The sequence below is a fragment of the Pteronotus mesoamericanus genome, unplaced genomic scaffold (genome assembly GCF_021234165.1).
Source record: "Pteronotus mesoamericanus isolate MK-2021 breed Mesoamerican mustached bat unplaced genomic scaffold, CSHL_Meso_final contig_20, whole genome shotgun sequence".
NCBI classification, from domain to species: domain Eukaryota; kingdom Metazoa; phylum Chordata; class Mammalia; order Chiroptera; family Mormoopidae; genus Pteronotus; species Pteronotus mesoamericanus.
The window spans coordinates 79,564,661-79,592,047 of record NW_026555085.1 but is presented as its reverse complement, the minus strand read 5'-3'; the positions used below and the strand labels follow the sequence as shown (position 1 = coordinate 79,592,047).

The 27,387-nt window shown below is 35.3% G+C and overlaps 1 protein-coding gene across 1 annotated transcript in view; it reads right to left on the bottom strand.

The window, feature by feature from the left end:
• Nucleotides 1-27,387, bottom strand: part of L3MBTL3 (L3MBTL histone methyl-lysine binding protein 3) — a 100,413-nt gene that overhangs the window by 28,960 nt on the left and 44,066 nt on the right. Inside the window, exons 12-18 of the mRNA XM_054569947.1 lie at nucleotides 26,812-26,903; nucleotides 24,160-24,311; nucleotides 16,181-16,257; nucleotides 11,776-11,861; nucleotides 9,944-10,054; nucleotides 6,327-6,441; nucleotides 4,549-4,651 (exon numbers count right to left, since the gene is read on the bottom strand). Of these exons, the coding sequence (XP_054425922.1) occupies nucleotides 4,549-4,651; nucleotides 6,327-6,441; nucleotides 9,944-10,054; nucleotides 11,776-11,861; nucleotides 16,181-16,257; nucleotides 24,160-24,311; nucleotides 26,812-26,903 (736 nt within the window). The remainder of the gene's footprint in view (nucleotides 1-4,548; nucleotides 4,652-6,326; nucleotides 6,442-9,943; nucleotides 10,055-11,775; nucleotides 11,862-16,180; nucleotides 16,258-24,159; nucleotides 24,312-26,811; nucleotides 26,904-27,387) is intronic.

Genomic DNA, 27,387 nt, shown 5'->3' with positions numbered 1-27,387 from the left:
GCCTCTCCATAGATCAAATGAATGAATCACCAAGGAAAAACACCATGACACAACTAATATTAATAACGCTCCCTTCCTGGAGGAACAGAATTAGGCCACCTGGCTACTGAATGTGCCTAGAGATGAGAGTATTATATCCACATCCAACTCACTTACTGGTCATTCAGATTTCAACATTTAGTAACACCACATTCTCAAATTTGATTGTGGAGATACATGTTCTATTCCTAATACTTCTTAGATCAAATGCAGCTGTTATAATTTTCAGAGAAGCTAAGAACAAATGCTAGTCAAAACATAGGCCTTTACTTACATGTTCATAAAATTGATTATTCTTGCTAAAAGAGAAACTTTTCTTGTTATCTAAGCAAAGAATGCATGTTTTATTTATGCAGTTTCCCAGTAAATTAATCCAAAGAGAATTTTCTCATTACGTTTTCTTAAACACAGCATTCTCAGCAAGGACAAAAATAAGTGTCCGTGAAATGAACCTTTCAAAGAATATGCACGATGCAGCAGCTACACCACAAGTCTGCTAATGAAATGGAAAGCAGTCTGTGCCTGTTAAGGATTAATATCCTGCCAGATAAAGAGCTTGGAGTGTTGCAAATAGGAGATCGGAGTCAGGGAGACTAAGAAAAGCTGGTTGGAGGGGCTGAGGACAAGGAAGATAAGGGCGGGAGCTGACACCCCCCCACTAGTTGTCTGAACTTTATGCTCCTCCCTGAGGCTCTGGTCAGACTTGTGCAGGAGCTACTAGTTATGCTCTAAACACAGATTCTTTATCAATGCATGTCTTTTGGGTTTTAAGTCCACTTCTTCCTCTCTCATTCCAAAAGAATGAGTCATTCTCTACTATGGTTCCAACTACACTGAAAGACTGCCTTATCATATCTGCCTGAAAATCTTCCATAACCGTCCAGTCACTGGTCCCTGATTTTAGCCAACACAACACTGCATCTCTGAAGAGGTACTCCAAAGAAAACCACTGAAACTTTGTGAAGGGGGTGGGGCCCTGCTGCGGGGCTCTTAGAGGTCCTTGGTGCTCTGGGGATAGACGGTCCTGAGGATGGCCAGGGCCCTGGCTGGGGACGCGGGATGGGACTGCCAGCGCAGACCTTGCTGTGTCAGGCAAGCCTCTCAGCTCAGTCTGAAAGCACTAAAGAGATTGTGGACATCGTCCTAGAGTGGGTTTTCTTCCCAAAAGACAGACAAAAAAGAAAATTTAAAGAAATCTTTCAACAGCAGTCCAACAATATGATATCTGTATTCATCCATTTTTAAAATTTCTTTTCATTCATAGGCACATCTATCAAAGTTTCCATATTTGTTTACCATTTTGTGTCTGTATTTTAATTAAATTATGTGTAGCTTACATACGGCTCTCATTAGTCCATGAGCTATCTGAAGGCTGGGTCCGGGGCTAATCCATGGGGCAGTGCCTTGGCGGGCAGTGAGAAGGAAGCGGCCAAGGGCACAGACCCTGGAGTAGACGGGCTGCTATTCCCAGTTCCCTCCTCAACCAGGTGTCAATTAGGCAAGTCAGTACACCTCCAAGTGTGACAGTGACCTCTTCAAAAACTTGGAGTAAATAATGGTTCTACATTACAGGGTCATTTGAAGGTTATCCAATACATGTAAAACAATTAGTGAAATATCTCACAGAGTAAATTAATGCTCAGTGGGTGTTAGTTATTAGGGGAGGAAAAAACTGCTGTTCAAAAATATTTACTGAACAAAAGAATTTATAAATATCTAATGGAAATTCAGCATGCTAACGAGTTATTTCTGGCATTTAGACTTACATAATATCTGAAAATAATCCAGCTGCCTTTATTTGGCAATACTAAATAATTTCTAAAATGCAGTATTTTTAACTCAGTTTAAATTAATCATATAACTTTTGGATTGCAATCTTGCAAACAGAAGTGATTTTTTAAAAGGATATTTGCAAACGGAATCATCATCTTTTCTACGCTCAGACTTTTTCATCTAGAACATGCTGAACCTCATAAAAAAGTAACTCAGGAGGACTGTTGCAGAAGGAAGATAAGCATTGTACAGAGGCCGTAGAGATGAGAGAAAGAGGAAACTAAATAAAGATGAAAATAATCACACCAATTTTACAATTCCTGTTGACTCTCAGAGGAACAGGCAGTGCAACCATAAGATATTTTAAAGACCTAGACCTACAATCTGCACAATCTAGATAAACAAGGAGTCATTTTTCCTACTGGGCAATCCAATTAACATGCAGTTAGAACACTTACACTGACAGGCTATTTAAATACATACATAAATAGATAATGCATTTGTTCTTTAAAAAACCCATTTAAACCATAGTAATTTCTCAGTATTTCACAGTATTTCAGTAATAACTTAAAAAAAATCTAAAAAGGCCCACAAATCGCCTAAATAATACATCAAAATTCAAAGGTATAAATTCGGTTTCTTTTTTAAGTTACTTAGAGGTAAGGGAAGAATACCAAAAAATACTTTTTGATCAACACATTCCCATACTTGAATATATTTGTGCTTTTTGTGACCTTTGCTAATCTACAGAAATATCACCTCTCCGTGTTCAAATCGTTCAGACACCCAACCATGTACTATTCTACAAAACAAATATTTCCAGCAGGACTTGCCCTCTTCTCATTATTAATGGTCAACCCAAAATAGCTGTTACAGAAGCTGTCTATACTAGTCACATTGCCAAGAAAAGCAAAAGAGCTAGAGTAAATCTGTGTCAAGCCATGACTGCATTTTTACCTAGGAAGATTTAACTGCAGATGTACTCATTTTTTTTTTCCAGGATCACCATGGTAACTACATTTTCTATGAACCTGAATCAACATCATTAAAATGTCCATACTACCCAAAGCAACCTATAGATTCAGTGTAATTCCTATCAAGATTCCAATGACATATTTCACAGAACTAGAACAAATACTTCAAACATTTATATGGAACCACAAAAGGTCCCACATAGCAACAGTGATCCTGAGAGAGAAGAACGAAGTTGGAAGAATCACACTTAATATCAAACTACACTATAAGGCCATAGTAGTCAAAACAGCATGGTACTGGCATAAAAACAGACACATAAATCAATGGGAACAGAATAAAGAACCCAGAAATAAAACCACAACGTTATAGTCAATTAATATTTGATAGAGGAAGCAAGCACATACAATGGGCTAAAGATAGTTTATTCAATAAATGGTGTTGGGAAAATTGGAAAGATACATACAAAAAAAAAATGAAACTAGACCACCCTCTTACACCACACACAAGAATAAATTCAAAATGGATCAAAGACTTAAATGTTAGACTGGAAACCATAAAAATCATAGAAGAAAACACAGGTAGCAAAATCTCTGACATTGCTTGTAGTAGTGTTTTATTGTATATATCTCCTCAGGCAAGGGAAATAAAAGAAAAAAATAAACAAATGGGACTACATCAAACTAAAAAGTTTATGCATAGTAAAGGATATCACCAACAAAATAAAAAGACAACCCACAGAATGGGAGTACATGTTTGCTGATACATCTGATAAAGGGTTATAATCCAAAATTTATAAGGAACTCACAAAACTCAATACCAAAAAAACAAACAGTCCAATTAAAAAGTGGGCAAAGGATCTGAATAGACACTTCTCCAAAGAGGACATACAGATGGTCAAAAGACATATGAGAAGATGCTCAATGTCACTAATCATCAGAGAAATGCAAATTAAAACCACAATGAGATATCACCTCATACCTGTCAGAATGGCTATCATCAATAAATCAACAGACAAATGCTGGTGAGGATGTGAAGAAAGGTGAACCCTACTGCGCTGTTGGTAGGAACGCAGACTGGTGCAGCTGCTGCGGAAAGCGCTATGGAGACAACTCAAAAACTTAAAAATGGACCTGCCTTTCAATCCAGTGATCCCACTCCTGGGAATATATCCGAAGGAAGCCGAAACACTAATTTGAAAAAACATAAGCACCCTTATGCTCATTACAGCATTATTTGCAATCACCAAGATATAGAAGCAGCCCGAATGTCCATCAGTAGATGAGTAGATAAAACAACTATGGGACATTTACACAATGGACTACTACTCAGTCATAAAATAGAAGAAAGTTTACCCTTTGGGAAGGTATGGATGGACCTGGAGAAAACTATGCTAAGTGAAATACGCCAGTCAGAGATAGACAAATATCATATGATTTCACTCATATGTGGAATCTAATGAACAAACTGAACTAACAAGGAAAATGGCAAGACTCATAGATGGAGAGCAGGATGACAGTTAGTTGGAGGGGAGGAAAGTGCAAAAAGGAAAAAGGACTCTTGGACATGGACAGCAGTGTGGTGACTGCTGGGGGAAGTGGGGCATCAGGGCTCTAAATGGTGATGGAAAAAAATAAAGATTAAATAAAAAATAAAATTAGTTCACACTTATTCGGAATACATGAAAATCATTATCTTGTATATATGAGACACCCTCTATCTGACCTTGTAAAGAAACCATATGTGAGCTGTAGCACCACATACCTATTAGGGCCCAGGTGTCTTGCTCTCTTAAAATGACCAATCCCTTTACATCCTGGGGTTGAGCATCCACCATGTTCTGAAGCTTCCATTAATTCTAAGGGGCCTATAAGAAAGAAAGAAAGAAGGGGCATAAAGTTAACCAGAAGATTATAAGAGTCAAATGTCTGAGATTACATGGGGGGGAAAAAGCCTAAAAATCCAATTTTGAATCAATACATATAAACAAACAAAAAAGTAGATCCTATACAATTAAAAATATTTTAGAAGTCTCTACTTCTAAAGGTGCTCCCCTATGACTTTGTTTACATTATTTATCTTGCTTCAACAGCTGAAATAGTAAACTTTGATTGTTAACCCTTTCAAAATGTCACGAATTCCAGAGAGACCTAATCTGAATTAATGAGAAGATTCTAAACCATTTTTTTCAAGTACATAACACTTAATATATTGGGTTGGCCAAAAAGTTCATTTGGCTTTTTCCCTGAGATGGCCCTAGTAGGGCGTAGTTGTCTTTAATTTCACTTTAAAAAACATTGTTAGACTGGATAGTGACAGTTGACATATGAGTGTGCATTAAAAAAAAAACCTTATCAAAATTGGTGAATTTTTGTGTAGTCTTTTTAATACTGAAGACAGAAGAAAATAAACATTCTCAACATATTATGCTTTATTTCAAGAAAGGTATGCTGAAATGCAAAATAAGTTTTGTGCACTGCCAGAGAAGGTGCTATGACTAATTTCTAGCCAAATCAATGAGAATCGCACACTCTGAAAATGTCAAATGCCACACTGGAGACAAAAGAACAGATAAAGATCCCATTGAAGCTACTCCCTCTCTCCACAGTTCATACCCTTCCTTGTCCTGACACTCAGTTAATGTGTAGCCTCCTAGATGTTGTTCTTATATCCAATACATCTGATACACGTATCAAGTTTTTTTATTTTGCCACATAAAAAGAACAACATAGATGTATACTATTCTGAAACATTCTTTGTTGGTCTTTAAGTTGAAGATCATGTCCTATAAATCTTTCCATCTCAATAGTAATACTCTATGACGGCTGTATAGTATCTGCAATTGAATGCACCACAATTTATGTAACCAAATTTTGTTTCCAAATTTTGTTACATTAAACCTACTGTAACCAGTATCATGTTTGTGCAATTTTATACAAGCCCTTACGCAGTCATACATGACATCCAGAAGTGAAGCTACTAGAAGAGGAAGGCACATTAAATATTTTTAAAATGTGACAATAACTTACTGTATTTCCTACATATTTTTTTCTATAATGTGTACATTTTCTTCCCAGATTGAGAGCTTGGTATGTCAAGTTCTTGGTGTACCTCTTTAAAAACACTGAACCTCACCGAAATGTTTACTGAGGTAATTGTAAGATTTGCATGCAATACAGAGGGAGACCCCCTTACATATTTTGTCCAGTTTTCCCAATGGTAACATTTTGCAAAACTATATATTGATAATGACACATTAAATTTTGATAGTCTGACAAACTGTCTTCCAAAAATTCAGTACTAATTTTAAAGGGTGATGACTACTTCTAACTAAAAGTAAAGGAACGTTCATATGTACATTACTTTTTCAAACATTTTTTCTTTTATATATTTTTTTGCTACCAGTAATTAAAAATGTAGTAAGAGGAGAAAGGAGTACATAGAGAAGAAATGTATGGTAGAAAGAGAAGGGTAAGGGAAAAGAAATTATTAAACATTACACAAGAAAATGGAAACATTTTTTGTTAGCCTTGTGTTCTTACTCAAAGGAGGCTGAAGAGGATGCCCAGTTTTTGAACACCAGCCCACAGGGTGAATATCAGGAGAATCTGCATCTATCCAATAATCATAGCAGCTATTCCAACCATCAAAGTGAACCTGGACAATAACAAAAAAGTAATAATAATAAGCAATTCAGGTCTAAAAATTCCTACAGCAAAAGTTCTGCTCACTGCAAACATTTCCATTCTCTTCTAACTTATACAGTAGATTTAACAGCAAATAAATGGTTTCAATTATTTAAATTACTTGAGTAAATACACTATGAGAATATACGCCCCTTTGACCTATTTTCAAATTTCCTAACCATCAATGAATGTCTTGCCAAAGGCAGTTTTTTGGCAATACTTCTACAGATACGTTAACATATACCTCCTAATAAGCAACTTGGGTACTTAGCATTTTCATAGGCACAACACCAAACACCCAATAAATATTCCTGAAGTAACACATAAATCAGGAAATGTGGGGGGCAGGGGACAGTGGACAGGCAGGAAGACCTTTTGTATAAATGTCAAGTCTCCTAGAATTATGTTAAAAAGGACTTTAAAAAAAATGAATGCCGTATTAAATGTACCCAGTTTACAAAGTATCCCTCGTCAAACGCATTCGTAGATATTTTTTCCTCATTGATAATTACAGTATCTCTCAAAGAGGTTCTACAGAGTGGTCAATGCCACCATCTTTACTGGCCACCAGGTAAAAGGGCAGTTGGTCTTTCAGGCATGAGCACTAAGAATCAGTTACATATTTTCTAAGTATTACTTTTTTTTAACTTTTAGTGTGAAAGGATATGCTGACACACTAAATACACGATAGGGCAAAAGTAGGCTTAAAGTTGTAAATAAGTAGGTTTAAATGTTTGTATTTTCCATACAAACACCTGTACTCTTATTTTTGTCCCTACCCTGTATATTTTACTTTTAAATAAAGTTTGCCATCTAGGTTTCCTTTTAAAGTCTATTAACTCTTACTAATCCTTGTAGGACAATAGATGCCAGATGGATAAAAAATTTGAACATTGAAAACTGAACAATAAAAGTTCTAGAAGAATGCATGAGTGAATATATTTGTAATCTCAGAGTGGGATAGCCGTTATAAGCAAGATACCATACCCGAAAGCTATAAAAGACTGACCAATTTGACTATACCAAAATTTAAAATATTGCAAGTAACATGGGAGACCCACAAGAACCCCGAAAACACATTTGTTACACATAGGACAATGCACTCTGTTCTTTAATTTATTTTAAAAAAAAAACACATTATCAACATAAAAAGATAAAAACCCAACAGAAGGATACAAAATACAAACGGTTCATAAACAAGAAAATATAGTTAGTAAATATAAAGAGATAATCAATTTCACTTATAACTAAAAAAACAAAACAAAACAAAAGACAAATTGAAACCACAAAATGCAATTCTTCTCTTGTGAACCTGACAAACAAGAATGTTCCATATGGTGATTCCTGGAGCTGATGAGTATGAGAACAAGTGGGCGTTCTGACAGAATGACTGATAAGAGTATTAACTGGTGAGATATTTCTGGAGAGTTATTTAGCAACAACAATCAACACTTATAAAATGCATCATCTTTGACTTGATAATCTCAATAACTCAACTCATTGTTTATAGAAAAAAACAACCAAAGTACCCACCACCAGGAGGCTGGTTAAATAAATTATGGTATTTTTATTGATGAAGTAGTACTCAGTTGAGTTGTTAAAGTATATATATATATATGGCCTCGAAATAACTTCCATTGGAAAGAATCCACTTTCTCAAGCTTAGAAATAAATTAATCCTAGAATCAAACCCCAGAGAATCGATTTTTTTTTTAATTACAAAAGTGACATGTTCCTGAAACCAGATAATTAAAAAGAAAAACCTAGTAATTTATAATCCTCCCACTCTGAGAAGCACTGTCATTATTTTGATGTTTATTTCCATTACTGCTTATACATAGTCTTTAAAAAACAATTCCAGATATCAAACATAAAAACATGGATTTTTCACTTACCAATATTATTCTCCCAAAATATTTAACATCACAGAGATATTCAGTACTTTATTTTACCCATATCTACCACTATAAAAAGCACTGCTATATTCTCCTTGCAGTTTTTATCTTTGCATATTTTCTTTGGTTATTACCTTACTTAACATAAATTCCTATGATTGAAATTCTTGCATTAAAAGGTAAACAACATTCTAAGATTTTTGACGCTTATCACCAAACTGCTCTTCAGAAGGGCTGAAACATTTTACATTCCTATCAACTGTATGTAAGAATACACTTTCATGCTCCCAAACCAAAACACATACTTTTTCCAATTCTGATTTGTAAAAATAAGATTTTTCTTAATTCTACATTTCTTTGGTAACTGGTCTAGATTTAAAAAACAAATACTTCTAGTCCTAAAATGCTGATTGCTTTATGACTTAACAAGAAAATATACTTGAAAAGGTTAACAGAGACCCTCTGTTATTTTTATAAAATGTTCTAACAGTAGGTGATTATATAATATTAACAGTTAATTGAATATTAAAATTTCTATTTTATAGGAATACATTTATACAGGTTTTTTGTTATTTTGTAACTTACTTTCTTATATATTATCTCACTAAAGACAGTTAAAGTGTGATTTTAAAAAAAATGCATACATTGCTACAGTTTAGTACTGTGATCTAGTTCTGCCACTGCCCATAATTAATAAGGAATTCATTTACAGTCTTTCTGAGCCTCAGCCTCATCAACAGACTAATGATAATAACATAAATCTCCCACATGGTTATCACCACAAGTGTTATCCTGTAAAACACCATGTAAATCTAACAGCTGCCTGTGATTATAACTATTGTTATTCCTGAGAGAAAGTCTAACGGATCCTATGAAGCAGGCTGAACACATACTGCCCTGGTTTGCAAGTGAATTTAATGCTGAGCTGAACCCAGAAACAGAGATTAAAAGTTCACACCCCCGCACCCGAACCCCCACCCAGCCAGAGCCATTGCTTCACTTCACAGTTCATCAGACCCCACAAACCGAATCCATCTTCCTGGATGTCTGTTTATGTGAGGAGAGGTGCTTTACTTGACTTTTGTTAATCCAACTCTGACTAAAATCTGATAGGATTCATAAAATTATTTCTGTTTACTTGTCTTCTGTATTAAAAGGCAGGATGTTCTTCTGAAAAGTCTGCATCAAACACACCCCATAAAATAATACTGACCTTCAATTTTTGGAAAAAAGGAATGGAGCACTGGCAAGTGAGTTATTTTATTCAAAGGAATGTCTCTATAATCTACATAAGAAGTCTTCTCTTAATTATGACTGACATTTACTATTTCAAGTGTGTGTTTGGAGAAAATAGATATAACATATTAAGTCAGTCATAATTAAAGAGAAAACTTTCATAGATTAAAGAAAAAAATGGATAAATACTGACTTACAAAGATGCACAGCCACTTAATTTGCATATTCCTGTGGTTTTACTAATTTAATTATAGGACTTCACAAATTAAAGATCTGCTAAAGTTTCCATCCAAGATATCTTGTAACAAAAGTCAAAGCAAGACCACAGTAGAGAGCACTTACTTTTATTCGGTGATCATCTGTGTCTGCAACTGTTGCCACTCTAATAAACATAGGGTTTCTTTTGTCTACCACCTCCAGCTTCATTTTTTTCTGGAATCCATGTGGGGGTTTCTGCCATAACAGAAAATTTTAGACAGTGAGAAGAAGGGAAGGTGGGCTCTCTATCACAAAAACAGAATTAAAAACATAAAATTAAAAAAAGATGAGCCTTTTAGGAGACCAGCCCATCAAACTCTCAAGTTCCAAGAGTGGCTTTGGACCTCAGGCTCCTGATGAAAAACAATCCCACATCACATGGCCAAACCCTCAGGCAATGAACACAGCCTGGCCACCTGGCCTACAGGAGCAAATAGAAGGCAAAAGATCTTAAGATGAAATTCAAATTATTGTGGCCATTTGATTAGCTATGGGGAAGACAAAAATCTTTCTTCTTATTAGTCGTAGGTACCTTGGCAAAAATCAACAAGCATGAAAACTATTTTTAAAAACAACATTAAAAATGGCATAATTAAGACATTAAGATTAAAGGTAGGAGTTAAAGCAAAAAGCAGAAAACAAAGAGGAAAATTAGCAATCAAAACATGCAAGATAGACTCACTCTAGTAAGAATAGGAATAAGAATAAGGACCTACACCTCAATACTCAGCAGAAAGCCATAAACCTCTGAAAAAACTACAGGCAGTAGAAGACAAGGTAATTATTATGCAGGTTAGGCAAATATATTAAATTTTCTGAACTTCATATCTCTCTTCTGTAAAGTGGGCGTGATAAAAGTGTTGCTCTGAAAATTAAATGTAAAATTTATGTATAGCATACGAAACAATCAACACAAGGCACCTAAAAGTCAAACGAGAGAAATCTTAGTTTTCTCCCTGGTATCAATGCAACGCAACACATGTAGAGTGACCTTGATGTAATTTTATCCAGTTCAAAGCAAAGCGCAATGCAGCCCCATTAGAGTCTCATATAAAAATTCATAAATATGGAAGAACTTCAAACATATCCCATTTTTAAATTCTGAATTTACTATCAGATGGAATCATACACATTCTTTGACATGGCTTTTTCAAAAATTTCTGACATTCTTTTTTTCTATACTTGGGCTCATACCTACTAATTCATTCTATCACTCATAAGTCTAACAATTTATACATAAAAGGATCATTTAAAGAAAAATGTTCTTTTATAATAGATTATGTTGCAGTAAAAATATTTTAAGTTAACATCTTTCTTTTCCTTTAAATTTATGTAAAATATAAATTATAAAGCAAGTTGTTTGAGACAGAAAAAATTTTAAAATACATTTCATGTCTTATTCTTCCCTTACACAGTAAAGAGGTTTACTTTCAACCTTAATATGCAAGTAACGATGACCCAGATTTAGATAGGTAATATTATAAAAGTAGATGCGCTTGTATTTTGGTAATTAAATACGCTTACAGCAATAAAATAAAAATAACATTTCAGTCTGCCATAAACAAATTCAAGGGACTTACTGAATATAATTTTCATTAGAAAACAATGTCCTGACCTGATTGGTTTTTCAGAATTTGCTGTACAAACAACTCACTCCACACTGACTCAAACAGAATTATTTTCCAAAAAGATTTAAAGTCCAAAATGAAAGTTTTTTAAATGCCAACAACAAAAAATCCCTAACAATTTTGACTTTCAAAATGATAGAAATTCAGAAGAATCATTCTGGTGGTCTTCTGTTTCCCTCCCATTCCTATTTCAATTCACCAATACTACCTCTTTCTGTTCTCAAATTTCAATGAATGAGTATTATCACCAACACAAATTAATCAAATATGTAAAATATATTCTCTTACCACTTTGAAAGCTCTTGCAGGAGCAGGTAAAGAATTGGTTTCTTCTAAGTATTTATCCCAAGAAAAATGTTTCACATTTGGATAACCTAATAAAGAAAAAAGAAAATCCTATCAGGTTTAACCAAAATGATAGCAAGAACCACAAACTGACCTATAATATTATAACACGCTATCATTATAATATAGGAAGCTATGTAGGAATACTATTACACGTGCTATCTTTAAACTAGTTACGCATTCAGAATTATTTGCAATAATGAAACTGCTTTCATCTTGATCACAATTTCCCTATTCACTTTTCAATGAAACTTAAAAAAATGTGAATGTAAAATTTCTCAGGTAAGCACAGAATTAAATCACAAGACACACAAATATATACACTAACATACAAACACAAATACCCTTTAATCTAGTAATTTTACTTCTGATAATCTATGAAATTCTCATTTATGTGTACAAAGACAATGCACCGTTGTTTGTAAATGTGAAAATGTAAAAACCAGTTAATGATCATCAATATAGAAATGTGCAAAAAAGTGTATTGTACATATTAAATAGAAAGTATTAATTAAAAAGAATGAGAAAGATTTATATATACTAATTTGTGAAATATTCCATATATATCTTTATTTTGTTTGATCAAACAAGACAAAATATAACACAATGTCTCAAAGCAACTATCCTTCTTCCCCCTGCCCCTTTTTCCTTCCTCCAAAATCCATTCAGGAGGCTTGAGCAGGAATTAATGGTAGCCCAGCAGGGTGGGAAATTAACTACATAAAGGGGATTGAAAAGAACAGTAAATATATTAGAAATAACAGAAGCCAGATTTCTCACTGACTGAAAAGGGAGGTATAATTGTGAACAGTGTAAAACTAGAATAATCTCAAAAGTGTTGAATATGAACTGGAGCTAATGATAATAAATCCATGGTTTTTAATATGTATACATTACATGGAAATAAATATAAATTTTTATATATTTACATATTTCCTATGTCCACTGAGAAGCTAGAAGCAGCAACGCTCCAGTAGCAATGAGCACGTGTAGTGTCCAGATCTTACTTTCTAAATATCATTCTCTAGTAAAAAGAATGCAGACTGGGAGCAATGGCTGGCTTCAGGGTTGGGTCAGAGAAAGTCCAAGATAAGCATGTGCCAGAAAGTGGAAAGTTCTCAAAAAATTATAAAAATATGTCAAAGCATGTAGAAACCAGCTTAAAGGGGCTCCCACTGGTCACGTCTGAAAAAATCCACACATGAAAATAATGCTAGTAAATCAATTATAACCCACTGATGACATTAGTAACCTATGGGTCCACATTGATATCAATAAATTAAAGGAACAAGTGGGAATGTGAGAAAGCTACTCTTTGCATAAAAGTTTTAACTCATTAGGTACAAGGAGTAATTAAAAAGAAAAATGACCATTTAGCAAGTTTAGAATAATAATTCACACAAGAAATATCAACAGATGCTGAAATTAGTGATAGACAGGCACAAAATACAGGATAATTACACAATCTCAAAGTATCTCCCCATCAAACATTTATTACAGAGGAAAAAAAACTATGTTGGTGGAGCAGCCTAAGAAACACCATCTTGATCAATTAATGGTAAAACTCAACCAGTAATGAGACAAACTGACATCATGTGTCACCTGAAAGGATGTAAGAACAACATAGCATTGTTTCTGTGATTTCCTGCCAAAAACACATAATCTGGGTCTAATTACAAGGAATCACTAAGCATACTCAAATTAAGTAACATTCTTCAAAATGAATAGACTAATCTGTAACCCTCAAACATACTGAAGTTATGAAAGTCAAGGAGAACCTAATTGGGGGAGACTAAAGGGATATGACAACTGAGTGCAATACTTGATCCTTTTGCTATAAATGAGATCATTGGTACAACTGACAAATTTAAATGGATCTATGGTGCAAGGGTACAGGTAAGTTCTATACTATTCCTGCAGCCTTTCTGCACATTTAATATTGTTTCAAAATAACAGTTTTAGAGTAAATATGCCAATATTTCTGTGTATGCAAACATTTTAAATCATATTTTTAAGGCCCACTCTTGCATAATTTAAGTAATATTAAAGCTGACTGTGCATGCGTGCATGTACGTGCATACAGAGAGGCAAAACTGGTTTTTTGGAAAAACACAATGACCAACTGCTGAACTATTAAGAGAGACAAAAGTGGTTATGTCTACTTTTAGCCTAAACTTTTTAAAAAAGTATGTCTTGATATATAATTCAGATAATTCAAAATAAAAATCATTTAAAAAGCAATGAATACTTTAATGTTAGAAAAAGAATAGTAGGTATATGATATGATTTGACAGAACACAAATGTGGCCAGCAAAGCTGCTCAGGGGACTGATCCATAAAGTAGCCTGCCCAGGGAGACCAGGTGATTAGGATCCTTTCTTTTCAGACAGGATATCAGACACCAAGCCAGGAATCTGCCCAGAGCAAAAAGGGACTGGAGAAACAACATCTGTTTTATCATGGAGCAAAGAGTACAGTAACATCAGCACAGGCCCTGCAAACCAGTCTCATTATTTGGAAGGGTTAAAAAAAAAGTGTGTGTATGTGACTATATATATATCACACAAAATTTACCATTCTAATCATTTTTAGGTATATAATTAGTGGCACTGAGTATATTCACATTGTTGTGTGTTTAACATGCAATTCTCTATTTTCTTAATTTGTAAAAAAACTGTATTTTCTTTTCTACCGAATTATAAAAGTCCATGATGAATTGGTCATCTGCCTTGCACAAGAAGTTAGCAACAATGCCTTACACCACACCCTTCCTAACCCAGTGCTGCGAAGACATAACCAGGAATCTGTTGTTCACTGGTTCTCTGTTTATTTAACAGATCTCTGTTCATGAACAAAAAGGTGTAAGGAAAAAAATAAGATTGGTATCAAATTTGGAAATCTAAAGGAATCCTCACAGCAATTTACATGATGATGGTGGCAATCATTACTCACCAGCTTTTGATATTATGTAAGTCACAGGACACAGGAGAACCGATTAGAAACCTTCCAGGTAGCATGACCCGTGGGCCATACAACTATTAATACCTAGCTTTGACACTTTAAGGTTTATGTAAATATTCTTCCATCTTCAAAATAGCTCGGTAAATCAGTAAAGAAAGAGGCTTTTTTGTTCCGTATCATATTAGAAAACTCAAAAAGTGGAAGGGACTCGCCTCACCCATCACAGGAATGGTTGGTCTGCTGAATAAATGTCCAGACACTGAGAGACAGGATTAAGTAACTGGGACAAGCCTACAAATGAAGCCAGCTGTTAGGATGGAATGAGACAAGTATCTGAAGCTCCAAACTGAGTCTCTGCTGCTTACATGCTGTGGGCAGCATCCACCCAAGAGCTTCTAGAATCAAGGAGCCATCCTTTCCCTGTGATGACGAAGCCTTCATTACGCACAAGAGTATCCACAAACAACCACCTAGAGCCAAGTCACATGTTGTTAGCTGATGACCCTGCCTTTTCATATTGGCAGTAGTCACCGCACCTTAAATAGTGATGCTCAGGAATTCAATGTCTTAATTATGATGAAGCCACAGAAATTGTTCTTTAGCACAAGAAAATAAACTCGAATTAACATAAAACAAGACTATCAGCAGTTAGACTGTTCCCTGTCGAAAAGGAAACAACTAAGCTGAGAAGGCACGAGGCCAGGGGCAGACCCCTGAAAACTTCAGAGAACAGATAGGCATAACTAGTACAAAACTACAAAATCTATTTTGGAACCAGGAATCCCAACAGAAAAAGGAAAAGTAAATGAATGAGTACTGATCTAGGAAAAAAAATCTGAAGCTTCAAGTACTTGCTTAAATGTGATGAACATTGTGCTTTCACAGAATTCACCTGGACATGTATGGTCCAGGCTCCATCCACAAATGCTGTCCCATATGCCCATTTTTCTATAGTCATCAAAGCTTTAGACAATTTGCAATATATTTAAATGTGTATTAATAAAAAGTCTAGCTAGAAATGCATTTAAACTTGAGAAATGAAAGATCTTTTAAAACAGAACTTCCTATTTTTCCAAAGAAAACAAAAGTTGAGACTCTGTTAGGGACTAAGCCAATGCTTACGTACGTTCTGGTGTATCACAGGTCAGCAAACTACCACTTGCAGGCTACCTGCCTCTTCTTGCAAATCATATTTTACTGCAACACAGCCATGCTTATTCAATTACATATTGTCTATGGCTGCTTTTCTGTTTCATCTCAATTGAATAGTTGTGAGAGAGGCTATATGGCCTACAAATCAAAAACATTTACTAGCTGGCCCTTTACAGAAAACATTTGCTGACTTCTGATATATACGAGTAGTATTAGACATATAATAAACACAAACCTGGAGGAGTAATAAGTGTTCTTCTATGTTCTTTACACCAGCCAACTGGATGAATGTGTGGACTAGATGCTTCACACCTGTAGATTATATAAATTTAAAAATTGTAATTATCAAGATAAATTGACAAATGCTAGTAAAATAGAAGAAAAAAACCACATTAATTAGAGATTATGAGCATCTTAGTACAAGTGATCTTATTTGGGGAAAAAAACCCCTGCAAAGTCTCTTTCACTCATTCAGCATATTAATACTAAGAACTGATCCTTGTCTTTATCAGTGTAAAGGTCATCAGCAGTATCCTTGATAAGAGCTGTTTAGGTGGGGTTGGGTACAGCGCAGAAGCCTGCTTAGAGTGGGTTTTAGAGAAAAGGGAATAAGATAAGTTGGAGACAACCGGCACAGAAAACATGTTTAAGGTGTTCTATTTTAAAAGGAAGCTGAGATATAAGACCTTAGATAGCAAAAGGAAAGGTTTTTTTTTTAAATTTATTAGTTTGAGAGAAAAACACTGATTTGTTGTTCCACTTATTTATGCATTCGTTGGTTGCCTCTTGCATGTGCTCTGACCGGAGAGCGAACCCACAATGTTGGCATATCGGGACAGCACTCTAACCACCTTAGCTACCTCGCCAAGGCCTGGGTTCTTTTTTAGTGGGGTGGCGGGGAAGGGAAATATTTATGGGAAGCTGGGTAATTGTCTGTACTGTCTTAAAAAGTTCAGAATTATTTCAAAGTAAGATTCCATTTAAAGGATGGGAAATATTATTTTATTTATTTAAGAAATACATGCTGAGTAACCACCTAGATCAGGGCCCCACTGTAGGTGCTACCACTACAACAGCTATCAACACAAAGAAAATCCCTGCTCCTCTTGGGTACTGGTAAGAATAATTCAACAGAGAGATGACTTGCTGATGCAGAAGAAAGAACTGACTCAGAGAGAGGGAATGGAATCCTGTGCCTGAGAGCAGGAGTGTGTCACCCACAGTTACAGAAAAGGGTCTATGGGTAGAGAGATTAGGAAGGTACTGAGAGGTGAAATGTGGGAAGCATGTGGACATCTCTTCTGTCTTTTTTCTCAATGACATAGGAAGCAAGGTTATTAACTGAGAGGGAAAAATAGGAAAGTGGGTGTGAAAAATTGGAGAGGTAAAATACAGAATGAAATTTATTGGTCTTAAAGACTAGACAAGGATCTGCAGCAGGATTATGGGGCAGACCTAAGGGCCCACTTGAGGTTAGCAGTCATGAAGGTGAAGCCAGACCAGTCAGCATGCTGTGTCTCTCTAGCTATATTCAACTGCTCAGGTACAGGCACAGAACAGGCAGAAAGTCGGATGCAACCAGAGTTGGGATTTTGCCAGGCAAACACAATATTCAAGAGAGTAGTTACAGTAGTATTATAAAATATATAGGTACTGGAGGCATGTCACAATTAATAACTTTTTTAAAAAGTTAGTGGAATATTTTCAACCTATGTTCTCAAAAATAATAGGCACAATGCAGCAAAAAAATATCAGGGTCAAAATATTTCAAGAAAATACTACATCTCCCTTTTAAAGATTTACAGAGTACATCATTAGAATATTAGGCTGTGAAGTTATATTGTAAACAAACCAGTTTCAAATGGTTTAACCTACTAGCATTTCCTAAAGATATTTCACTATGAAATGCTACTTTGGTAGGCAACCCATTAATATCATGTGGAGCACTAATGCTCTGCAGAAACAACTTAGGAAAAATAAATGAAGAGCAAAAATAAAGATCTTTCTAAGAGAAGTTTTAAATGAATGACATTAACATATAGTCACTACTTTCTAAATCAACCTTTCTAAGTGAACAACACTGAGGAGCAACAGGTGAGTTTATATAATCCCGACTTAATGCTGATTATTCTCAAACTTATTTTAGTAGAAAATACCTTTAAATTTAAAATTGAAGATGTCTTCCTTTCTCCCTTTATTCCCTTATCTCCTACCCACTCCGCCCCACACTATTATTTTTCTTTATATATTAGGATTACATGTATATGTGTATGTCATTTTAGAAATGTGAAAGAAAAATAAGCAGGTTAAGTCAACATCAAGTTCATACATCAACCGGTACATTTCTTACAATAGATATTTTCATACAACATACTTTAATATACAATTTTTAAGATGCATTGTTATAAATTGTATAAATAAAGTTATGGAGCTCTGTTTTCAGCTATATTACTCTTTTTCTAGATAATCATTTGGTTATGAATTATTAGTAATTATATATTGCCTTTATTTTAGGGACAATTGTTAATTCATATAGAGCTCATTTAAAATGAAAGAAAAGTAATATTTGCTTAATTTTTTTTCTTCCTAAGCTAATACAGTTATCAAGTACTTTTTATAATCATCTGCTAAGTTCATGGCGATAAAGTAAGAGCATTAGACATTACTAGTTCTTTTGATTTTTACTGGATTTCTTTATAAATTACAATTAAGGAAAATACTGTGGCATATTTTTGACCACACATTCCTGTACTACCTGAATCTTATATAATAAGGTTTTAATATTATCTAAATATTGATCAAAGTCACCATTTAAAATAAACAAGGAAGGCATATTAACTGAGAAAATAAAAACCCTATTTTTATCTAGTGTAGTTATACTCTCTCAATAAGCAGACAAGACTTCATGAAGTTGGAACGCCATGAAATCATTTCTGCTACTATTGCAACACAAGTCATCTCTTAGTCCCATCTAGTGTTCAAAAGCAGAAATGTAACCAAGAAGAAATATAATGAAGAACGGCTAACGGTGAAAGTTTGACAAATTTTTGTTTGCTGTACCTCTCCTTTTCTTTCTTTTGGGTTTTTAAGTATGTCATCAAAGGTCCAGGTTAAAAAAGGTTTTTAAAAGTCTATTTCACAAGTGCAAATTAATCATGAATGAAGTCTGCTAAGATCCAATCAAACCCAGACTGGTAGATAATAACAGGAATAATAACTCATTAAAAAATCCGTGTTTATAATAAGGATAAAGTGAAGAGACATTAAGAGCCTCATTTAATGGAAACAGAAACTGGTTAAGTGATTTCAACAAGCCCTCGGGCTGAAAAGAAAAAGATCCCGGTTTACTGGGCACAGCCAAAAGCTAAATAAAACTAATGTGCACAAGCACTGGGCTCCACAGATCTAGGCAGAGGGACAAAAAACTGTTTCAAGACGCTTACATAAGGAAAACATCAAAGTCTTCATTTCAAGCAATAATGGTTTAGCTTCTTGAAGAAATACAGGACACTTGGCCTCTCCTGCTCCCTAAATCCAGGGCATGATGACTCTGTCAGTTCATTTTCCAGCACCATACTTTCCTGGCTTCCACTATTGCTAACCCTTCAAGGCCTCCATTGCTCTGTTTTACTACTAAGTCCTGAACTTCATCAGGTTGGGTCATCTAGTTCTTCTCTTATCTCCAGTGTATTTCCAATCCCATTCCCGACAGTAGCTGTGTTCAATATTATGATTTCCTTTAAGCTTAAAACCCCATTTTCACAGACACAGTTACTACTTGGAAAAGATAAAGGAGATGCAATCTCATTCCTCTAGTGTCAGTTTTCCTTTCTTCTCCAGGCTGAGAGGGAAGAGAGCTTCTTCCTTCTCAAGGTTAGCCTCTCCAAGGGAACGTGGTGTCCCCAACTACTCAGGTATTCACAGCCTTGGATAGCTCCACACTTGCCCTCCACATTGTGGACTGTAACCAGGCTCAGGCTCTGCTGTGCAGGAAACCCTCCTCAGAGGCTGACTCCCCCTCAGGCAAAAATCCACCTTCACCCTCAGGGCCAAACTTCTGCGGCTCAGTGTCCCCTGTAGTCATCTCTTTAACCTTTTGCAAATTGGTTTCTGCTTCTAAACCTCTATTTTAATCCTTACATCGCCCTACAAGAAAGGTGCTGAATATTATTATTAATCCTTCTTGTAAAGGGAGCAACTGAAGCTTAGAAGAGTTAAGTCACTTAACTGAATAGATTGGCTGCCATTCCCCACACCCTTGTCTGCTTCCCCAACCCCGACCCTGGGCTTAAACACAGGCTTTTCTAGGCCAGGAAAATTCCATCCCAACATCTAAGTATAGATTCCTATCACCCTTCAAGGTGTAGCACAAATCCCAGGTCTTCCAAGAAGCCGTCCTGAAGAACTCTCTTGTTTGAGTCTGTCAGTCCTTCATCAGATAGCAAGCAATTAGTTCTAACAATTAAGCACTACCTAGCATCTATTTACCCTACAGCAGAGAAGTGGGGTTCTGTTCTTCTCTCTCCCCAGATCCTGAGCATCTCAGGGCTGAAGTGCAGAGCCATCTAGGTTCCTTTCACCCCTGTAACTCATCACCGTCACCAAGGGATGCTTTCCAAATTTAACAGGTGGTAACGAACCTGTTACCTTTGTCATTGATCTAAGATACGGACAACACACTGCAAACTTTGCAACATTACTTTGAGGGCACACATGAAATTACTATTACTCTCAATTTACAAACATAAAAGAGCTCCATCTCTAAAAACCAAAAAGTTCTCAGTACATGTACATACACTCAGTAAATGGCCCCAGCCCCATGTTTGTTCTGATTCAGGAACTCTGCTTCTCTTTTTCATAAATCTGTTGGTTGATTTTTCACCCTATGGGGACACCAGGTTTAAATTCAAAGATGGCTGAAGCTGCGACCTCATTTGCCTAGGTCTTTAGACTAAACAGTCAGCAAAGTCCTGTTTCCATGCCTTCCTGGTCCCCGAAAGACACAGTCACAGGAAAGAACATTTCTTTAAGTTACATTCCTTCTCAGTGCCTGGGGGAGAAAAGAAGGTAGCTCCCGCTCACTGTGTGCTCTGTGAGGGGCCCAGCCCTCTGGCAGCCGGAAGATGACAAGGGAAAGAGGCTGCCTACTGCTCCAAGGGACCCGGCACCCTTATTCTGATGCCCTTCCTTCCCAGTTCAATAATCTGTGACAGCGAGGATCAGTCCTAAATCCAGTGACTGTCCAGGGTAAAGAATTAAACAGCTACCAACTACCAGTAACAAAAGTACAGAGGAACCCAGAGGTAAACAAGTTTTTCCTCTAATGTATACTATTTTCTTTTTATAAAAAAACTATTTCAATCTTACATAAATTTAAGTCCTACATAGTGTTACTCTTTAGAAGAAATGTTTTATTGCAACTAAACATGTAGTAACACAAAGGTATGTGAGTGTGTATGTGTGTTTAAATTCCCACTAAACACTAAAGAAATAAAAATCACTATCCAATTCAAAGGGGGAAAAAATCTCATTTCCAAATTATTATAAATTGGGAAAGGCAATCTAATTGGTAATCTCAATTACATACCTAAGTAAGTAATTTATGCAGGAAAGAACCATTCCAAAACTCAAGGATCAAAGAACACAATATTTAATAAGGCTGGAGAAATTTCAGTGCACTTAAGCAATTTTCAAAGTGCCTTAATTGCATGATGATGTAGGGAACACCTTGTATTCTTTTTCTGACAATTAACAAAATATAATTTCATGTCAATAGTTGGAAGTATAAATAAATCCTTAAAGTATATTCCACCCTGAAAATGGTTATTTTGTGCTCATAAAAGTACAAAATCAGAGCTAAGAAATATCACTTTTTTTGCCTGCTCTTTCTAAAAAAGACGTCAGGATCCTTCCTATTCTCTAGGCATTTGGCATCAAAGAAAAGTGACTGTAACAAATTCTTGTGGCGAATTCGCCTACACTTCCTCATCACTGTTTTCCAGAAGTGTATTTTTAAAGGAAATACATCTTGTGTCAAATAAGCAACGTATACTCTCAGAAACCTACAATACTTAAAAGACGGCAAAAATAACTAAACTAGCACTCATCTATTTTGTTTAAATCAGGCAAAAGCTAAAAACAAAACCATTCTCCCTAAATGAATGAGAACTTTAAAAACAAATGTTCGCATTTCAACAAGCTCCAGTAATTTCTTTAAGGTACCATTTACTAACCAAAGGACGAGATCCCAGGTGTCACGTTGGCACTGCCATCATCATGGCACATCAATCACCGGTGCAGAGACACAGGTTTGACCCACAAGATACATGCGACAGTATTTCTAAATGCAGTTCCCTCATCCCTTCACTCCCTCACGATAGGTACAAATAATTTTAAAGGAAACAAAACCAACCATTTAGAGGGTATATGAAGAACATGATAAGCAATATGATAAGGATTCAGTTGGCAAACCCAGACTGCGGGAGACCCAACAGGACAAACCACCTAGTTCCTTCAGTAATAGTTACAAGGAGAAGGAAAAGGTAGAGAGGAACAGTAATCTATACATTAAAAGAGATCAAGAGGCAAATGAAAGCAAGCACTAAGTGTGTACCTCACCTGGGCCTAAAACCATCAAATCAGAACAAACAAAACCCAAGATAATTGGGGAAAATGTGCAAATATGTTAGTAACATTTTAGCATTTATAACATTATATAGTTAGGAAAAAGGAATCCCTATCTTCAAAGACACATTCTGAAATATTCACAGATGAAATGTTATAATATCTGGAATCTGATTAAAAATAATCCTGGAGTTTGGATTTTAGGATAAGAATACAGAGAAGACAAGAGTGAATACAAGTTGGTAAGTGCTGGTGCTGTGCAACGGCTGCAGGGGGGTCATTCCATTGCTCTACTCCTGTATGTACTTGAAATGGTCCGTTTCAACAAATGTTTTATTGAAAACTGAATAAAAAGACATCCTATGTGGTGAAATTATGCTTTGCAGAAAAAAGCTGGGGGAAAACACACCAAAATGTGAGTCTGTGACGTAATCAAAGAATTACTTGTCTACATTAAAAAATTCTGTAAAAATGATATGTAAGATATAATAAAAAAGATTTTAAAAATCAAATAACAAATGACTTTCAATGTCTCTTTTATAAAATAATGCAAGTAAACCTGATGAGTGTCTAAGAATCCAATCTGAGGAGGAAAGTTAAGTACTGGTACCTCTATCGAATATTTAAATATATGTACACTAAAAATTAAGGCCAGGAAAGCTTCCCTGAACTTTAGTAACACTTATACAAATTATTTTGATACTATAATATTAATTATATTTTATAATTAATTATAGTTATAATTAAAGATATCTGTCACTTCTCTAAAATGTTCTCCTTGGTAAGTTTCCTCTAGAAGGAACTACCGTACTTTGCCACGTATAGTGCGCACTCATGTTTTTGTGTGCATTATACATGAGATTATTATACCCATGGCATGTAATCATTATATCCATGTATAATGCACATTCTTACTTTCCCCTCAAAAAATCTGAGCAAAAAAGTGAGCATTATACATGGCAAAATACAGCAAATACTTTAGAAATGCCTTTCATCAGGAAACTCATGATTGATGAACATGAATTAGATAAGAAAAATCATTAAGTCAATTACTTAATCAAAATATAATGGCTTTAATGTAATTATTTTATAATTTGATAACACGTCACTCCTACTACTTTATGTAGTATATCTAAACACAGTAAGGATTAAAAAATAATATTCCTCAATATATCTGTATTCAGTTATAATAAATGGTTAAATTAGCTACTCGGCATAAAATATGAGAGAAAAATGAAATTATTTTTCTAAAAAATAACGAATGATGCCCAAAATGAAGGGGGAACTGTGAGTCTATATGCGCCTCCCAGATGAGTATATGCAGGGAATGGGGATGTGCACGCTGTGCTTCCACAGGAGGAAGTCAACCAAAAGACAAATCATGGACCACAGGACTACAGGATGTTACTTAGAAATACATGCCCTATGGGACAAGTAAACAGTTAAAAATCTGAAATGGAAAAGAGTGGGATAGCACTATTATTTTCTGTTCTAAGTTTTGAATTATAATTGCTTTTAAACCATGTACCTGGTTTACTTGGATAAACACTAAATTAGGGAAAGCACACAGAACAATGGAAAATGTCTCACCAATAGTCATAGCTCTCATCCCAGTTGTCAAAATGTACCAGGAAACGATTGTCCACCATATCTGTTACCGTAGCAACACAGATAAATGCAGGGTTCTTTTTGTCTACAGCTTCAAGCTTCATTCCAACTCGAAAGCCTGATGGGATCACCGTCTATGAAACATACAGATTTAATTAGAGATAAGCACACACTCGACAGCAAGCCCCGCACCCTCTCTGCACCTCTGCTTGAAGGCCTGGCATCCATCAGCTGTATTCACATAATTTAAAAATCATGTACCAATTTTACAGTAGGGTCGCTTTCTAACAAGCAGCAATAAGAAAAATGCCCTGTCGCTACACCCAATTAACTGTCCCATTTAATGAGCTGGAACTCAAAACTAAAGACAGCCACAACCTCACAGAGTTTAATTAATATTAACATGTGCTTTGGTACCTTAGACAACTGTACTAGTTAGGCAGGTTTTATTCACCAGATAAGCTCACTTCCTGTTTTTCTCTTCCTTGATTATAGAGTTAAGAATGAAAATCTTTTCACATAAAATATGCACTTAATCAAGTTTAAAATGTGTATGAGTCAGTACAAATTCACTCCCACTTCTGAAAAGATCTCTCAAAAGAGTACTCTACTGAAAGTAGGTCATCTTCGTAAATCAAACGCTGCAAATTATTACAACATTTATTTAACCTACCGACATTATCCACAACAGCACCCAAAGAACTGGCTGTTAATATACACAGCCCTTCAAAAGCAGTTTGTAATATAAGGACATTCACAGATTATCAGCCATCTTGGACATGGAACTAAGATAATAAAAATTCAATAAAATTTAGTGCTCAGGTGCAGCAAAATGTAAACATTCCTTATACTCTTTTGTGATGAAAAATATCCTAATTTCAGAGAAGTATACTTGGATACTAGTTATGCCAATCACAATACTGCTGCACTTCTAAAAAAAAAAAAATCCTTCTGTCCAGATTCAAGTATCCTGATACTACTCTAATTACTTTAAGCAAAATAGATGCTGCCTCTCTTTTTACTATAGCTGTACCACTATCATTACAGAAATGTAGATAGCTATGTACCTGAAAATGTTAGAATTAAGGCCTGTCTGGATTGAAGAAGCAGTCACTAATGCTATACAGACAACTTTACTGTAACTTTTAAGTCCTGAAATTATTTATCAGAGTTTTGACCATAATTTTTTGAGTATTCTAAAGTAAAGGAATCTAGAAATACAAAAATTAATTGCTTCTTAGATACTAATCATTGAGCCCAACATTAGGCTGTGTACTAGCAAAGCATGGAATTTAAGAAGACAGTTCAAAGCAGTCGCTCAAATCCCCAACTGAAGTCTTCATCAGAGAACCAGACAGTGATTAGGAAACTCGAGCAGTGAGAACCCGCCACTGAGCTTTCTACCTAACTGGCCTTTTCTTGACAGAGAATATCTACCAACAATGCAGGATTTACATTTTAGCAATTAATCTATCCTCTCAATTAAGATACTTTAAAATATTAACCTGGCTCATTTTATCTCTATTAGCTACCTACCTATACACACATGTGTGCACACCTCTTTTAGTTCTCTCATTCAACCACGCTTATGTCCAAGTGAATTGGAGAATCTTTTTGGCATTACCATGATGCTCAAAACAACTGGTTAAAGTCATTTCCCAAATGCAGGTTATTTGGACTGGGGGAGAATGTTTTTCCTTAATCCTCATATTTATTTTCATTTGGAGGGAATGTTATTGAAACATTACTGCCTCTTTCCACAAGTTCACTCATTGTTGACTGTTGACTAGTGAATCTGGAAGGAGGAGCTGGTCATATTCTGAAATGCAAGCTGTACTACTAGGCATATGGTTTCCACTCTGCTCCTCTGGGTGTCAGCTCTGTTCTTGTGGGAGGGTAAGTATGCTTTGCTCCAGTGCTCTGGGTTTGGGTGGGGGACAGGAGGGCCAGTAAATCTCTTTAATTCTAGGGCTTAGAATCAAGAAGCTCATTTGACAGCAAATATAGGTCGTATAACTGATCTCTTATCAATTGTAATTATAATATTTTGGTTTTCTAGCTGCTTGCCTATTTTTTCCAATTTGATCAGAACTTGGGCAAGGAGAAGAATATACGTATGGTATTAGGCCTCCTCAGAGATGCCAAAGATAAAGGAAAGTAGTAATACGTCAAGGAGGAGAACATACACACATATCCAGATTGTGCTTCTGTTACACTGAAAATAAAGCTAGACGCTGGTAAGTAACAGTCTCTGGCATGCAAATCTAAATAGGGCTACATTTATTATACTATGTGAATCCCATTTGAACAGCACTCCTAAACAAATGACAATAACAATAAAGCATCACATCTATTTAATTTTTTAATGCACCTCCACCGTAAACTACACATGCATTTTGTACTATACTGCCTTCTCTCATTCAATTAAAAAAAAAAAAAGACAACCATGATATGGCTATGAAATAGATGCTTATGAAGGTTTAAGCTAATTTTAAAGTTTAATTAAGGTGAGAGTACTCTGTTAACCAAAGCAATGAAATTTGTTATAGTTTCTTATTATCACTTTTAATTTATCCTATGAAACACACAACAGCTACTTTATTTTCAAAGAAAAAGTATTTTGGATATACTTACTATATTTTGATTTTCAAACAATGATTTGGGAGCAGCTTGAGCTTTGCATGTCTTCAGATAAGTCTGCCAATTAAATTCTTCTTCTTTATAACCTAGGGTAAGAACATATAAACAGACTTAGTGACATGTCAAAATATCTCACACTTAGTTTTCTATTCCCACTTTTATCTATAACTCAAACATGCCAAAATCAGATCAAGTGATTTTTTAAAATAAAAATTAAAACACAATTCATAACTATGAATTTTTCTACACAGGTTATGTTTATTTACAACAAATTATATTATTTTTTCCAATTCTGAATGGATAGTAATGGATTTTTTTTTTTAAAGTGTCAGGAAGCAAATCTTTCTTTCTATTTCCTGGTCATTTCTATCAGTATTTAAGTACAACTCCTTAGCAAGTTGACTAGTAATCTGGAGTAGTCAATTCTTTATTTTTCCCTCACCTATTTTATTTTGGGAAACTAATTTGTACAAATGGGAAGCTGGAAAAACAGTAATAAAACAGATAAAATCTTTCTGGCCTATCATCACAGGACTGATAATTCAAGATTTATGAGGTAGGCATGTTGGT